Source organism: Salvelinus sp. IW2-2015, linkage group LG33 (assembly GCF_002910315.2).
Source record: "Salvelinus sp. IW2-2015 linkage group LG33, ASM291031v2, whole genome shotgun sequence".
NCBI classification, from domain to species: domain Eukaryota; kingdom Metazoa; phylum Chordata; class Actinopteri; order Salmoniformes; family Salmonidae; genus Salvelinus; species Salvelinus sp. IW2-2015.
In genome coordinates, this window is record NC_036872.1 from 28,403,849 (window position 1) to 28,420,121 (window position 16,273).

At 41.2% G+C, this 16,273-nt stretch overlaps 1 protein-coding gene and 1 non-coding gene across 3 annotated transcripts; both read right to left on the minus strand.

Moving 5' to 3' along the window:
- Positions 1-15: 15 nt before the first annotated feature.
- Positions 16-14,006, minus strand: LOC111957384 (prominin-2-like). 2 transcript variants are annotated; one of them, XM_023978179.2, is made up of 24 exons: positions 13,919-14,006; positions 13,339-13,592; positions 12,952-12,998; positions 12,200-12,411; positions 11,939-12,059; positions 11,731-11,794; positions 11,184-11,273; positions 9,710-9,894; positions 9,428-9,496; positions 9,235-9,298; positions 7,225-7,375; positions 5,723-5,881; positions 5,299-5,422; positions 4,981-5,138; positions 4,718-4,802; positions 4,374-4,520; positions 4,170-4,241; positions 3,991-4,080; positions 3,748-3,801; positions 3,525-3,605; positions 3,195-3,263; positions 2,518-2,607; positions 2,249-2,333; positions 16-1,157 (listed from the first exon to the last, which is right to left on the minus strand). In XM_023978179.2, the coding sequence occupies exons 2-24, from the start codon at positions 13,565-13,567 to the stop codon at positions 1,144-1,146; spliced, it is 2,460 nt and encodes an 819-aa protein (XP_023833947.1). In that variant the 5' UTR covers positions 13,568-13,592; positions 13,919-14,006; the 3' UTR covers positions 16-1,143. The 2 variants fall into 2 exon arrangements, with proteins under 2 accessions (XP_023833947.1, XP_023833949.1); XM_023978181.2 differs by lacking the exon at positions 5,299-5,422 and adding an exon at positions 5,475-5,526.
- Positions 538-608, minus strand: trnag-ccc (transfer RNA glycine (anticodon CCC)). The gene has a single exon. It is a non-coding gene; the product is annotated as a tRNA-Gly (tRNA).
- Positions 14,007-16,273: the final 2,267 nt, after the last annotated feature.

The following is a 16,273-nucleotide window of genomic DNA, read 5'->3' on the forward strand; positions in this document are numbered from 1 at the left end:
ACAAGACCATTGAAATGATTGTGAATTTTTTTATTCTTGTTGCCAAATACTTTATACACAAACAAAAATTCCAGAATTCTATACCAAAATTACAAATATTTTTGATTGAATTGAGACATTATCCCTAGTGAATAACAAAAAATAATAAAATCTTCCTTCCAAAAAATAACACACGTCTGGGAAACTCACGTGACTGATCACAACCAGCAAACTTGTAGCTAACGTTAGCGTCAGAGATAGGGGTTGACAATGCAATAATTCTACAATAATAATTTGTGCTTATATTTGTCTTATTACACACATATATACAAGTGTGAATTGGGAATGTGTTTTTTTGCAAATCCAAACTAAACTCCCCTTGAGTGGGGCCAGGGTGGGTTAAGTAGTTGGACCTTTGAAAATCTTTGGTTTGCTCTCATGTGAGATGAAAGCATCCACATACATAGGTGATGGTGGATATATTACTCAATACATATTTTAGTTTCTTAACAATCATTTTTGAATTGGAATTTGGCGAGAACAAAGAAATAAAACATGTGCGCCGCCCGGGAATCGAACCCGGGTCGAAAGAATGGGAATCTTCCATGATACCATTACACCAGCGGCGCTGATGATATAAGGGATAACTACAGTGATAATAGTAATGAGACAGCTAATGCTTTTAGTAATTCAATTATTTGTATGATACATGTATTCGTTTTTTATTCATTATAAAAACTTAGTAGAAAAAAAACTCATAGGAACAAATAAACCAATTTATCAGATTAAATAGGCCTTAGCTTTTGATTAAATAGGCATGTGCTTCAGATGAATTATAGAGGCTGGCTAGCCCAGTTGAAATAATAGATACCCGAGACCACATAGAGATAGATACCACAACTAACGTTGTCAGGATGTCAGGAGTTGTTACACAAATTATTACTATAATCGACAAGATTCCATATGGGGTAACTCCACCATTTTGCTTTCAATATAGTATCATATTTTTTTGCATTTAAATTCAAGTGTCATAGTCTTCAATTTTTTTGCTCTTGATGTATTCAGAAACCATGCTCATCTCATGGACTTCTTCTAAACTCATGTAGTTGTTGGATGCAGCTTTCTCTGTATGGCATTTCATATTCTCTGTCTTCTCAGGCAAGATTAATGTATCCTCTCTGCAGATATAAACAGCAATATATAATTAAAACGACAGTGTTATGTTGAACTACATTTATAGAGCAAGGGCGTATTATATTTTAGTAGCCGCGCTGACGAGTGACCCACGTGACTACACCGCGCGCTAAAGCTGGCGTCAACCATACTAGTATTATAGCACAACGTATGAGCAAACATGGTTAGAGATTTGTCTCACACGGAACCCAAACCGGCTGCGCGCGTGCGCTATCGTGCATACATTTATTTTGTCCCCCTACACCAAACGCGATCACGACACGCAGGTTAAAATATCAAAACAAACTCTGAACCAATGACATTAATTTGGGGACAGGTCGAAAAGCATTAAACATGTATGGCAATTTAACTAGTTAGCTTGCATATAATAGCTAATTTGTCCTATTTAGCTAGCTTGCTGTTGCTAGCTAATTTGTCCTGGGATATAAACATTGAGTTGTTATTTTACCTGAACTGCACAAGGTCCTCTACTCCGACAAATTAATCCACACATAAAACGGCAAACCGAATCGTTTCTAGTCATCTCTCCTCCTTCCAGGCTTTTTCATCGTTGAACTTATATGGTGATCACATCTAAACTTTCAATAGTATTAATTACCATGACTATCGGCAAAACAGTTCGTCTTTCAATCACCCACGTGGGTATAACCAATGAGGAGATGGCACATACCTGCTTCTATAAACCAATGAGGAGATGGGAGAGGCAGGACTTTCAGCGCGATCTGCGTCAGAAATAGGAATGACTTCTATTTTAGCCCTTGGCATCGCAGACGCTAGTTGGCGGCGCAAGCAGTGTGGGTGCAATAATTGAATAACATGGATTTCTAAATTTATTTTGCGACGCTCGCGCACGAGACGTGTCGGTCAGCATGTCATGATGCAATTCAGTGGGAGCCAATAAAGACAGTAGATAATTGCTAGGCGCCCATGCCATGCAGTCAGGTTAACATGGACAATAGTCATACATTGAGTTGAAAGGAGTACCACAAAACTAGAATAAGTTATATTCTAGTTCTATTTATTCTAGTTATATGAGGAGAATGTTGTATCAGTGTTCTGAGCAAGGTTCTCTCACCTAATCGCCTGGCTGTATAGATGCTGAAGATCACTCCAGGGACCAGGAATGCACAACACCATCCCAGACACAGCCAGAATGCATTCTTCATGCAGAGAGAAACAAAACCATAGAGATGAAGAGAGACAGACAAACAGACAGAGATGAGTAACATGCTCAGATTGATTGGAAGAGAAAGACAGAAAAAGAAAGGAAGAGAGGCAGCGGGAGAGAAAGTGAGATCAGATGGCATGGTATGTTTGGGATATAGTAATAGAGAAAACGCTCACCAATGGATCAACCACATTGAGACAGACTGCTGTATACACATTGTCCATTGACACAGCAAGCCAATGGCAATCCAGGACCTTATATAAGATCTGTACATGGGAAAATACAGTATCAATTATCGAGTAGGTCTCTCTCCATAGAGACTAATGTGCATAGAAAAAGGATGTAATATATGCTGATGTTTTGAAAGGAGCTATGATAACCAATCCATCAAAGCAATATGTTTCTTGTCATGTCACTTACTCAATTTACCCTCTTTAAAACCAAACACATGGGATGTCCTCACATCTATTGACACCCTACCAGCATGACATTATGAAACAATATTCCACTGTTTCAAGAATCATGTTATAGGAACAACTGTCCTTTTGACCTTACTATTGCAAACACTTTGGGGAGAGATTATTCTGTAGTGGTATCCAAATGTAATGCTCAGAGGCAGCAACATGGTGCCTGCCAGTGAAATTATTTCTGTATGACATTTGTTGTGCTAGTAATAACTGCACAGTCCTGTACATCAACACCATAACAATGATGTACATTTTGAAAACATGACTATAATAAAACAGTGACATGAGAAATTACCTACCAAAAGTACCCATTCTGGTTTACACAGTGTTGCTAAGTGCTATTATTATCTCTGTGTAATTCTATGGCATATTAGTACAGTACTTACCGCATGACGGACCCAATCTAGGTACCGAAGCAGGGATTGTTCTCCTTTCTCCATGATACACTGAGACACCTGCAGAGAAAAACCTCACCTCAGTCTAGAACCATTATAACTATGACCCCTGAAAAGTTTTGGCAGTGTCATTCATCATAACTTTTAAGAGCAGCTCTACATTTAGCTCTGGTCCAGGGCGTTACGTGTGGTAACGTGCCACACATAACGTTCTGGACCAGAGCTATTCTACATTCAACTTTCCTGTATACAATTAATTGTAATGTAGTCCTTAACCAAGTGCATAGAGAATAATGGAAAACAATTTAATTTTGGTCTTACATTTCCCACAATGTAAGGAACCTGGTTATGGAGTGCCACTTCTGTCTGGGTCAAACTTTCCAGAGTTTTGTCTACATTAGCCTAGAGTGAGATTAATTAGTTGTTAAGGTATTGATCACCACACTCAAATAATCACATTAAAACACACACACAGACACACAGACATAACTCAGTGGTAATTGTATCTCAAAGGTATCATCATCAGATAGTGACAGTACTCTACCTTGTAGACTGTGCTGATAGTCTTCAAGGCACTCACAATTTGGCTCATCTTTGCCTGAGTAGTGAAAACATTCAAATTTGAGGCAATAAAATACTTTGCAATTTTAGGACTAAGCGAGTCTAAATAGTTCTAGAAAAAAATCTACTTAGAGCTACAATTTCTATGTGCTTATTTTGGGGTGGAACATTAACACTTATAAATGCTTGTGTTTGGGGTGAAAATAAATGTCAAAATAAAACTCACTGCATTTGTCTGCTGTTGCTTAACGATGGTGTTCAGATATCTGGTTGTTTCTGCCTCTTTTTTCAAATCTTCCTTAATTCCAGCATTTGCCTGATGTGAAGAAAATAATCATGCATTGCAATTTACATGGTCCATTGTGTTCTGAGGTTTATTTGTTACCTAACCCAAGACAGACTTACAGGAACTTCTGCCTTCTTATCCAGTTCATCGGCAAATACTCCAAGGTCTGTCTTCACAACTGGTGTGCTTAGCTACAGAGACAATAAATGGATAAATGGACAACATAAATATGGAGCTTTCTGACACACACACACACACACACACACACACACACACACACACACACACACACACCAACAGCAATTTGCTGCTCCTGTGTATACCAGCAGTAATAGCTCATGGTAGTTGATGCTGTCTATCCCACACTGTTTAAAGCTCAGCAGGCCCTGTCTGCCATTGTCAGGTAGCAGTTTCAAGCCATCCAGGTTGACTGACATATTCTGAGCAGTCTCATTGAATCCATCCAAGTACTACAACAAATGAGAGGAGAAACATCCAGGCACATATTAAATAACTGGCACAGACAGTATCATTATTATATGCCATTTGAAAATGTAAATATACTGTAATCAAAGGTGCAGTAGTAACAGTACCTCAGACACACAGGGTGATTTTTGAAAGAACAGAAAACAAATGAAATATGACAAGATGACAAATTGAGCAACACCTTGCTGGCATTGAGGAAGTCCTCCAGATCAAAGTGCTGCTCCATGTGCATGCTGTGGAACAATGACTGTCCACTCTTACAGCCACTGAAACAAAGAGCACAGACAGAGGAATGTATGACCAAACCCAGAAACAGGGTACAAAAGCTGTTATCCACTTTAACGGTCTGAGACAATGTGATTGTGACTGAGCATCATTGTGGAATGCGAGGGGCAGTAGTACATGAAAGGACAGGTGCTCATTGAGCAGCAATTGAGAGCTCACTGGTATATTGCTGAGGTGCTGGGCTGAATTTGGTGGGTCTCAGAGTTGGTCTCTTGACTGATATTGGGTCTTTGACTGGTGTTGAGGCTTTGACTGGTGTTGAAGCCTTGACTGCTGTTGTTTAGGCTGCTGAAAATATTATTCTGCTGGTCTAAGAACTGTGATAGAAATGACAACGGGGGAGAGAATCATTTTAATGAGTTGTGTATGTATTAATTTAAGTTAAATAAGTATAAGGTTTTTAAAATAGCTTTGTACACACAGATTATTCCCTATGCATATATATTTCCCATTAGCTCCATAGGGGCCCTCACTGACCCCAAAGAGCTGTCCATGGCTCCAGCTCCGGCAGCCCAGGGTGTGGGCATTCCCCCCGAAAAACAACACAATAAAGACCAAGAGGATGAAAAGCCAGGAGAACACGGAGCTCGCTACTACAGCTCTGTGGAATGATGACAGAAAACAATATAATTAAAGAAAAACACAGTCAATACCGTCAGGAGAAAACAGGTCCATGTCAGAAGAGGACAGGATTGGATCTGTAACCTGTGAGAAGATACAGGTATTCTTAAAATATCTCAGATTAGGACATTTTATCTAGGATCAGTTTTTGCTTTAACACCACAATGAATATGATTACATGGACAGGGTGGGATTCATTTGATCCTAGATCAGCACTCCTGCTCTTTGGTGTTTTATGAATACTGGCCATGATATGCTAAATCAGGTATACTTCACTTACGCTCTATACAGGCCAATTGCTTTGTGTTCCAGTCGAGCATCTTGGTATGTGGAGTAAATTGTAGGGTAGAAGAACACAGGCAGTCCCAGAGAGAGAGCAGCCACCATCAGAACCACTATGACCAGCATCACCATGCAGAGTGTCAATGACACTGCCCACCTGGAGAGCGCGCCAGAGAGCACACTGGCGTCAATCCACCTCAATGTCTTTCAGCAAAAAGTATGTCAACATGTCATTATTTTATAAATGATGGAAAAATATGTGTGACCCTATAGGGGAAGACAAGGGGGACATATGCATACAGAAGTCTGTGGGTAAACGCTATCAATTTTGTATGTCTTGAGATACTGTAAGTGACAGAGATAATCAAAATACCGTATCAGTCACATGGAAAAGAGTTTACAATACACTGATATGTGCCTAAGCTACTGACTGCTAAGGGAACCATGCCTGTAATGTGGTAGACAGGTTCATTAGGCTTCTGTATCTGTATGGTATGACACCTTAGTATTAAAGGTCCAATGCAGCTGTTTTTTGTTCTCAATATCAAATACTTTCTGGGTAACAATTAAGTACGATATTGTAATTGTTTTCAATTGAAATGGTCAAAAATAAACAAAAATAGCTCCTTCTTAGCAAAAAAACTATATGTCTAGCAAGAATTTTGCTAGGACTGTCAGGGAGTGGTCTAAGTGAGGGCCCTAATTGGAGGAGCCGAATGGGAGGAGCCTAACAGAGATATGTAACCTGAAAACAAGCTGTTATTGGCAGAGAGGTTTGAAACTCTCTTTGTTATTTGTCTATTCACTTCCTACCGCCTGGTGATACTGCCTGGTGATGTCGCCAAGCGGTCCAAATACCCACCCATGCAAAATAAGCATACATTTCAGGCGGTCTTTTCAAACAGCTCTTACACTAAAACAACATTACCATCATTTCACAATTTCAAAGTATTATTCCAACCTCATAGTGTGGAAATATATATAAAACACAGGAAAATCGTATTTGACGGCTCTGGGCCTTTAACAAGTGACTCATCTTGATTAATTCAGAACAAAAATCTCGCGTAATTGGTCAGATGCTCAATTAAATTGTGGGCCCATTCGGAGCGATAGTACGAGGTTAGGAACCGGAATGAAGAGCTCCACCCTTTCTCTTTGAATGTTACAGGCAAGTCTATGGGCCAAATGTCCCTTAACTTTCAGATATTCGAATAACCAGTGATGAAAAACCCAAGCACTGGAACTAATGCTGCTGATCTCATGCATCCCGTTGTAACAGGACAAATCTATGGCACATTTTATGTTTACGTAGTCTGTCCATGAGAGATCAACAACTGACAGCATTGATATGATTTTATGACTCTGGTGATAAATGTTCCATGATAGTCATAGGTTGTATCACAAATGGCACCCTACATAGTGCACAACTTGTGGGCTCTGGTCAAAAGTAGTTTACTATATAGAGAATAGGGTACCATTTGGAACTCAACAAAATGTTACCTGACAAAGTCGTAGTAATCTACTGGGTCTGCAAAGCGTCTCACAGTGGTTTTACAGTCAGACACAGCCTCAATGAGAGACTCCAGCGAGGGGAACCTATGGCTGGTGTTCAGCAACTCTTCTTGGGTTTCATTCAGCACTGACATGAGAGCTACGTCAACCAGACACAGAGGGCAGAGGGTTTCATAAATAGAGTAATGACAAGGAGAGAAGGAAAGCGAGAGAGAGACAGAGAGAGACAGAGATAGAGAGAGAGAAAGAGAGACAGAGAGAGAGCGAGACAGAGAGAGACACACACAGAGAGAGAGAGAGATTCTTCACATTGCTCATTCTAATATACACTACATGACCAAAAGTATGTGGACACCTCCTCGTGAACATCTCATTCCAATATCATTGGCATTAATATGGAGTTGGCTCCCCCTTTACTGCTATAACAGCCTCCACTCTTCTGGGAAGGCTTTTCGCGAGATGTTGGACCATTGATGCAGGGACTTGCTTCCATTCAGCCACAAGAGCATTAGTGAGGTCGGGCACTGATGTTGGGCGATTAGGCCCGGCTCATAGTCAGTGTTCCAATTCATCCCAAAGGAGGTCAGGGCTCTGTGCAGGCCAGTCAAGTTCTTCCACACCAATCTCGACAAACCATTTCTGTATGGACCTTGCTTTGTGCACGGGGATATGCTGAAACAGGAAAGGGTCTTCCCCAAACTGTTGCCAAGTTGGAAGCACAGAATCATCTAGAATGTCATTGTATGCTGTAACGTTCAGATTTCCCTTCACTGGAACTAAGGGGCCTAGGCCGAACCATGAAAAAAAAAAAAAAAGATCATTATTCCTCCTCCACCAAACTTTACTGTCGGCACTATGCATTCAGGCAGGTAGCGTTCTGCTGGCATCCGCCAAACCCTGATTCGTTCATCAGATGGTGAACCCAGATTCGTCCGTCGGACACCCAGAGGGTGAAGCATGATTGATCACTCCAGAAAACGTGTTTCCACTGCTCCAGAGTCCAATGGCGGCAGGTTTTACACCATTCCAGCCGGCACTTGGCATTGCGCATGGTGATCTTAGGCTTGTATGCGGCTGCTCGGCCATGGAAACCCATTTCATGAAGCTCCTGATAAACAGTTCTTATGCTGACGTTGCTTCCAGAGACAGTTAAGAACTTGGTAGTGAGTGTTGCAACCGACGACAGACAATTTTTATGCACTACGCGCTTCAGCACTCGGCGATCCCATTCTGTGAGCTTGTGTGGCTTACTACTTCGCGGCTGAGCCGTTGTTGCTCCTAGACATTTTCACTTCACATACTGGGGCAGCTCTAGCAGGGCAGACATTTTACAAACTGACTTCTTGGAAAGGTGGCATCCTATGACGGTGCCACGTTGAAAGTCACTGAGCTCTTTAGTAAGGCCATTCTACTGCCAATGTTTGTCTATGGAGATTGCATGGCTGTGTGCTGACAGCCACACCTGTCAGCCACGGGTGTGGCTGAAATAGCCGAATCCACTAATTTGAAGGGATGTCCACATACTTGTGTATATATAGTATATCTACTACTGTACATTGCATTTTGTTCCACTGTTTATTTATACACCGGATTCTCAACATAGCTCACTGTAATATATCTAATGACGTGCATATCATTCTTAATATATATTTTGGTATATATACGCATAGATTGTATTAGATTACTGATACAGTGTTATTTGGGTTGTTACATGGATTCGTTCTGACATTCGTGATTTCTTGTTTCTAGTTTTCATTATTATTTGTGTATTTATCAACATTTTTGCTGCACTGTCAGGAGCTAGTAACACTAGCATTTCGCTGCACCTGCTATAACATCTGCTAAACTGTGTACGCAACCAATAAACTTTGATTTGAGAGAGAGAGAGAGGTTTTGATAAATTGCACATTTATGCCTTGCATCCATTTACTTGGTCATTAGACATAATTAAATATAGCGAATAATGATGAAGAACAAGAAGGCCGTCTTCAAATTCACCTGATATTGTGGGAGCCACTTGCTCTGAGCACTTTTGTGGAATGTCATGGAAGGTTAGGTTCCCCTAGAAGACAGCCGATAAAAACATTATTTCAGTTTGATTTTCTCCAGTCCAATGCAACAACATATGAAGAATAGTTTTGCAAACATTTCCATTCTGGTGTGGTTAAATTAATCCTGTTTGTATGCCCACCTGTTCAATGAGGCCTGCGAGGCTGGATGCAGGTGGCATATCATTCAGTTTGTCATCCACACTGGGGATCTACAATGACAAACATAGAATAGACACTGTAACATTATTCAGAACCAGACATAATATACAACATACACTGGGAAAATGACATTTTCCATCAAATCCTTGGTTTTGACAGACAAGAAAACAACATTGGAGAAAGACACATTGGATGCCCTGTTCAAATGGGCCCTGTTCAAAAACTACTGCACTAAATATCGAAAAGGGTGCCATTTTTCATACCAGGTAGTAGTTAGCAACAGTAGTCAGGTTGCTTGGGTCGGGGACGTCACAAGTGTGACATTTCCCCAGACTCTCCACTCGGCTCTGTAGTCCCTGGATGCCGTTCTGCAGGGTCGTTTGATTGGCCTGCAGGTCTGTCCTGGTCGTCTGATACAGCTGCAGGTTCTCAAAGGTTCCAATAGCATCTGTGTCCATACAGACAGACACACAGGCCCATGGGGAAGGAAATGAAAGTCACTGAGACTGAGTCAGATCCTGTACTTGAATAAAACATTAGAAACAATGTCTGATTAAGTACTGGGTGGCAGATACTGATTTTGACTAGTGGCCATGGCCTGTTTTTCGTAAAGTGTCTCAGAGTAGATCTAGGATCAGGTACCCCCTCTTATTCATTATGATCTAAAAAATATCCTAGATCGGCACTCCTACTCAAAGGTGCTTTATGAATACAGACCCTGGTTTTTGTGTCTGTTGAGAAGACATGACTCAGGACTTTGTTTTGTGTATGTAATCGGATATCTTCTCTGGATGAGAGACAATGAATACCTTTGTCTAACTGTGATCATGGTAGCTAAAGTATGCCAGAGTGCAAGCCAATGGCACTCCCTGGATTGTACTAACTCATCACTACAAAACATCTAACAGGTATACATTTGAACTGAATTTACCAATCATATCTGTCACAATAGTTGACTAGGTGTATTGCCTTGTCTTAAGTCAGGCGTAAGACAATGCATTTCAGCAAAATATTTAGCATTTGAATATGATATGAATGGGTGTGTGTATGTCCGTGTGCGTGTGTGTATGTCCGTGGGCATATGTGTATACTTTCTTACAGGAATAAATGATGACAAGAACAAGACAAGCTGCCACACTGATGTCCTGATGGTAGAGTTATGATGATAATGATGACTGAGTGTTGTTCACCTCTACCTTCCTGCTATGGAAACACCTCCAAGCAAGAACTCTACCAGCAACTACCATCAGAAGCAGGAAAAGTACAGGAAAAGTACAGTTTACCTGCTCCCCTAGGCAGAATTTTGTCACGCTCTAGGTATATTTCCACGCTCTAGGCCCATCCAACTACCTCATCCCCATACTGTTATTTATTTTATTTATTTTGCTCCTTTGCACCCCATTATCTCTACTTGCACACTCATCTTCTGCACATCTATCACTCCAGTGTTTAATTGCTATATTGTAATTATTTCGCCACTATGGCCTATTTATTGCCTTACCTCCCTTATCCTACCTCATTTGCACACACTGTATATAGACTTTTTCTATTGTATTATTGACTGTACAGTATGTTTGTTTATCCCATGTGTAACTCTGTGTTGTTGTTTGTGTCTCACTGCTTTGCTTTGTCTTGGCCAGGTCGCAGTTGTAAATGAGAACGTGTTCTCAACTAGCCTACCTGGTTAAATAAAGGTGAAATAAACGTTTTTTTTTTAAATAATGTAGCGAAACACACCTTCGATGGAGGCAGATAAGTCTGTGAGATCTTCATCAACATCAGTGTTGAAAGAGGAGATGATTGTTGCACCAACGATGTCGTCAGCATCTGTAAAGTACAGATTGTCCACATACTTACTGTCACGCCCTGACCTTAGAGAGCCTTTTTATGTCTCTATTTGGTTTGGTCAGGGTGTGATTTGGGTGGGCATTCTATGTTCTTTATTTCTATGTTTTGTATTTCTATGTTTTGGCCGGGTATGGTTCTCAATCAGGGAGAGCTGTCATTTGTTGTCTCTGATTGGGAATCATACTTAGGCAGCCTTTAGTTATCTTTGTTAGTGGCACTATAGCCCTGTTAAGCTTCACGGTCGTTTCTTTGTTTCTTGTTTTGTTGGCGACATTAAAATAAAAGGAAAATGTACGCTCACCACGCTGCACCTTGGTCTCCTTCCGACGACAGCAGTGACACTTACATTTTTTGAAAGATAGGCAACATTTTATTTATAAAACAGATCAAGTAAGACCACTACATCAACTAAATACACCGTATCAACTTTATTTACCATTTATTTCCCTTGAGATTTCTGCTTTGGGAATGGAATACTGTTCCATAATGACTTTCATTTTCTGTACAGAAAAATGCAAGCAAAGAGAGTGCATTAGGGCTACAACTGTATATTTCCAAAATGCTAAACCCCAGAATAAACCAACTATCAAAAACAAATTCCAGGAAGATAGAGTGTTATGGTGTGTTATGGTGGCCGGCCAGACCTGTGTAATTGAAGTTAGAGAGTCTTCAATGATCCTGGCGCTGGTCTCTACATGATACAGGCCTGGGTGCATGTTCTCACTGACTCGACTGTTCACGGTGAAAGCCAGGATCACCCCTGTCCTAAACACACATACAAAGGAAGAAATCACACGTCACACAATATCCACCTATACACAGTCATACAGTGTAATTATATAACTTCATACGTGTGCATGTGTGTGCCTGTGTGTGTTCATACGTGCGTGTGTATACTTTCTTACAGGAGTAAAATGTTGACAAGAACAAGACAAGCTGCCACGCCGATGTCCTGATGGTAGAGGGATGCTAATGATGATGACTGAGTGTTCTTCAACTCCACCTTCCTGCTATGGAAATGCCCCCAAGCAAGAACTCCACCGGCAACTGACATCACGAGCAGGTAAAGTACAGCCAAGAGCAAACACACTATGTATCCAGCCTCATACCGAACCAGCTGTTGAGAGGAAAGAAGGGAATTTTGCAGAACAAAACCACCAAGATTACATCATAAGCAACAACCATTTCAAATAGCAAATACTTCATAAAGTTCAGAATAGTGTTATCCATTGACGGAAATCGGATTGAGATAATAATCCCTTAGAGTAAGAGGCAGTAGGTAGCCTAGCGGTTAAGCAGTTGGGCCAGCGTTCAAATCCCTGAGCTCTGTAGCTGAAACATCTGTCAATGTGCCCTTGAACAAGGCACCTAACCATAAGTCTCTCTGGATAAGAGTGTCTGCTAAAAAAAACATGCATTAACATAATGTTACCCCCACTGTAGGAGGAGGAAATCAGTTGCACAAACCAGTAATGTTACCAGTGTGGGACAGAGGTTCTGAAATGATCTGTCGAGCTGATATGATTGTAAAGGCATAGCAGACCATCTTGTCCATGAAGGTATAATATTCAACATATAAATCAGGAATATGTCTGAAACAGGAAGACATAAGAAAGGCCAGGGAACACCATTGAGACAGACCATAGGAAGCACATACCTGTGGAATATCTAGTTGTTCAGTCTTTAAAGCTGTAGAGATGATATCTGAAAATAGAAATCATACATGTTTTGTTTTTATACTAAGCCAAGGGAAAGTGGTAATTTTTAGGACATCTAGCCATTGTTATATTGATTCTGTGTCACAATACTTCTTTACTTCTGTCTTCTAAGTAGTATAATTTCAGGGTCAATAAAGGGAAGTAGCAGATGTTAACATCATATGGCTATTCAGTAGGTAGGACAGCTATTAGAATGCTTAAAATAAGTCACTCACAGTGCAACGAACTCACAGTGTGTTCTAAGAATTTGGGCTTTCAAAAGGTTTCCCCAATTCCCTGTGCAACAGACAGTGTAAAGTTAAGCCTCATCAATGTTGCTTGCTTACCTTCCGGGAAAGGATTTGGCTGTACTGACTCAAGGAAAAGCTTGGCAAAGTTATACAGGGGCTTCAGGCAACCACCATCGCTTTCCACCCGCCAAGTCTGAGTTTGGGTCAAGGAGAGGAAAGGTTGTGTGTCACTGCTGCTGCTGAGGCAGTGGTAAGTGCAGTCTGCAGCACCCAGTAGGGACATGAACACCCACAGCCAACCGCCATGAGAGAGCCTCGGCCCCATGGTTCATCAGGCACTTGATGTCCTGCTGAGAGTCACAGATTCACAAACATATGATGATCATAATAATGATGATGACAGTGACAGTGACAATGTGTTGAATGATTATGATGATAATATTAGCAGCAGTAGTAGTAGAAGTAGTAGAAGTCGTTTTTGTTTAAATCAGGATTATGTTTTTAATCAGTTAATGTAATTATTCTAAGCTTTAGTGTTTGTATAGCGGTGCAGCAGTACACAAATCCGATGATATACCAAGACCAAAAAATTGCAATCTTAATTTAGCCTAATAGAATTACCTTACGAAAAGTCCCTTATTATCAGTCAATTGGCATAACTGAAATCTAGTATTACCTTCAATTGAATGAAGAGCGAGGTTCCTCTATAAACATGGAAACAGTGTGTCCTCTAAGTTTCTCTGATTGGGTTGTGATTGTGTTCGATGAGCTTGACATTAAAACAGCATACCTTCAGTAGGAGGGATTTGAGAACCAGTTATACAGGGTGTTCTTTGTTTATTACATGACCATGCAACATCTGAGTTGATTCATTGGGCCAATAAATCCATAGACATTATAATGAAGTATATACAGTACACCCATAGCATGGAATACTATGTGTATTCGGAGGTGGGGAGCCCTATTTGATTGATTGATTGAATTTGTTATACTTTTCTTTTTTAAATACATACATAAGGGGGGCGCTCCAGCCTTGATGCCTCCACATACAATTTAAGAGAATCATCAAGGATAACACGATAAAGCTTGAAAGCTTACTCTTCCTGGGGTCCAGCAAAATTAAGGCAGTTTATACAGTTTTAAAAACATTACAATACATTCACAGATTTCACATCACACTGTGTGCCCTCAGGCCCCTACTCCACCACTACCACATATCTACAGTACAAAATCCATGTGTATGTGTGTGTATTGTGCGTATGTTATTGTGTGTGTGTATGCATGTGTCTGTGCCTATGTTTGTGTTGCTTCACAGTCCCCGCTGTTCCATAAGGTGTATTTTTATCTGTTTTTTAAATCTAATTTTACTGCATGCATCAGTTACTTGATGTGGAATAGAGTTCCATGTAGTCATGGCTCTATGTAGTACTGTGCAGCTCACATTGTCTGTTCTGGACTTGGGGACTGTGAAGAGACCTCTTGTTGCATGTCTTGTAGGGTATGCATGGGTGTCAGAGCTGTGTGCCAGTAGTTCAAACAGACAGCTCGGTGCACTCAACATGTCAATACCTCTCATAAATACAATTAGTGATGAAGTCAATCTCTCCTCCACTTTGAGTCAGGAGAGATTGACATGCATATTAAGAATATTAGCTCTCTGTGTCCATCCAAGGGCCAGCCGTGCTGCCCTGTTCTGAGCCATTTGCAATTTTCCTAAGTCCCCTTTTGTGGCATCTGACCACACGACTGAACAGTAGTCCAGGTGCGACAAAACAAGGACCTGTAGGACCTGCCTTGTTGATAGTGCTGTCAAGAAGGTAGAGCAGTGCTTTATTAGGTACATCATTCAAATCAAATCAAAGTTTATTTGTCACGTGCGTCGAATACAACAGGTGTACAGTCGTGGCCAAACGTTTTGAGAATGACACAAATATTAATTTTCACAAAGTGTGCTGCTTCAGTGTCTTAAGATGTTTTTGTCAGATGTTACGCTGGAATACTGAAGTATAATTACAAGCTCCCTCCAGTCCGGATCTGCCAGAGTCTCCCTCCAGTCCGGATCTGCCAGAGTCTCCCTCCAGTCCGGAACTGCTAGAGTCTCCCTCCAGTCCGGATCTGCCAGAGTCTCCCTCCAGTCCGGATCTGCCAGAGTCTCCCTCCAGTCAGGATCTGCCAGAGTCTCCCTCTAGTCCGGATCTGCCAGAGCCGCCCGTCAGTCCAGAGGCGCCACTCACTCTAGACTCAACCATCAGTCCAGTGGCGTCCTCTAGTCCGGGGTCGGTGGTGAGGGTTCCCGCTCCAGAGACATTACGTAAGTTGGCCGAGTCAGAAATGGAGCGGGGTCCACGTCCCTCACCAGAACCGCCACCGCGGAGTTATGCCCACCCAGACCCTCCCATATAGGCTTAGGTGTGCGGCCGGGTGTCCGCACCTTTGGGGGGGGGGGGTGTACTGTCACGCCCTGACCTTAGTATTCTTTGTTTTCTTTATTATTTTGGTTAGGTCAGGGTGTGACATGGGTGATTATATGTTTTTGTCCTGTCTAGGGTTTTTGTATGTTTATGGGGTTGTTACCAGTCTAGGGGTTTTGTATGTCTATGGTTGCCTAGATTGGTTCTCAATTAGAGGCAGCTGTTTATCGTTGTCTCTGATTGGGAACCATATTTAGGCAGCCATATTCTTTGAGTATTTCGTGGGTGATTATCTATGTCTATGTTTAGTTGCTTGTGTCAGCACTATGATTATATAGCTTCACGTTGTTTTTGTATAGTCACGCTGAGCTTTGGTCTCATCGCTATAACGAACGTGACACAAGCATTTCATAAGTGTCGAAGGCTTTTATTGACAATTACATGAAGTTGATGCAGAGTCAATATTTGCAGTGTTGACCCACAATGCAGATAGCCCGGTTAGCCAATGTGCGAGGGCACTGGTTGGTCGGGGAAATTGAGGTAGTATGTACATGCATGTATAGTTAAAGTGACTATGCATATATGATAAACAGAGAGTATCAGCAGTGTAAAAGAGGGGT

Excerpts from the sequence above, each read along its gene's own strand:
- LOC111957384 (XM_023978179.2), bottom strand. The coding sequence starts at position 13,567 with ATGGGGCCGAGGCTCTCTCATGGCGGTTGGCTGTGGGTGTTCATGTCC. Across the intron at positions 5,882-7,224 it reads GATTACTACGACTTTGTCAG|GTGGGCAGTGTCATTGACAC; the intron begins GTAACATTTTGT and ends CGCGCTCTCCAG. Across the intron at positions 5,423-5,722 it reads GCAATTGGCCTGTATAGAGC|AGCTGTAGTAGCGAGCTCCG; the intron begins GTAAGTGAAGTA and ends ATCATTCCACAG.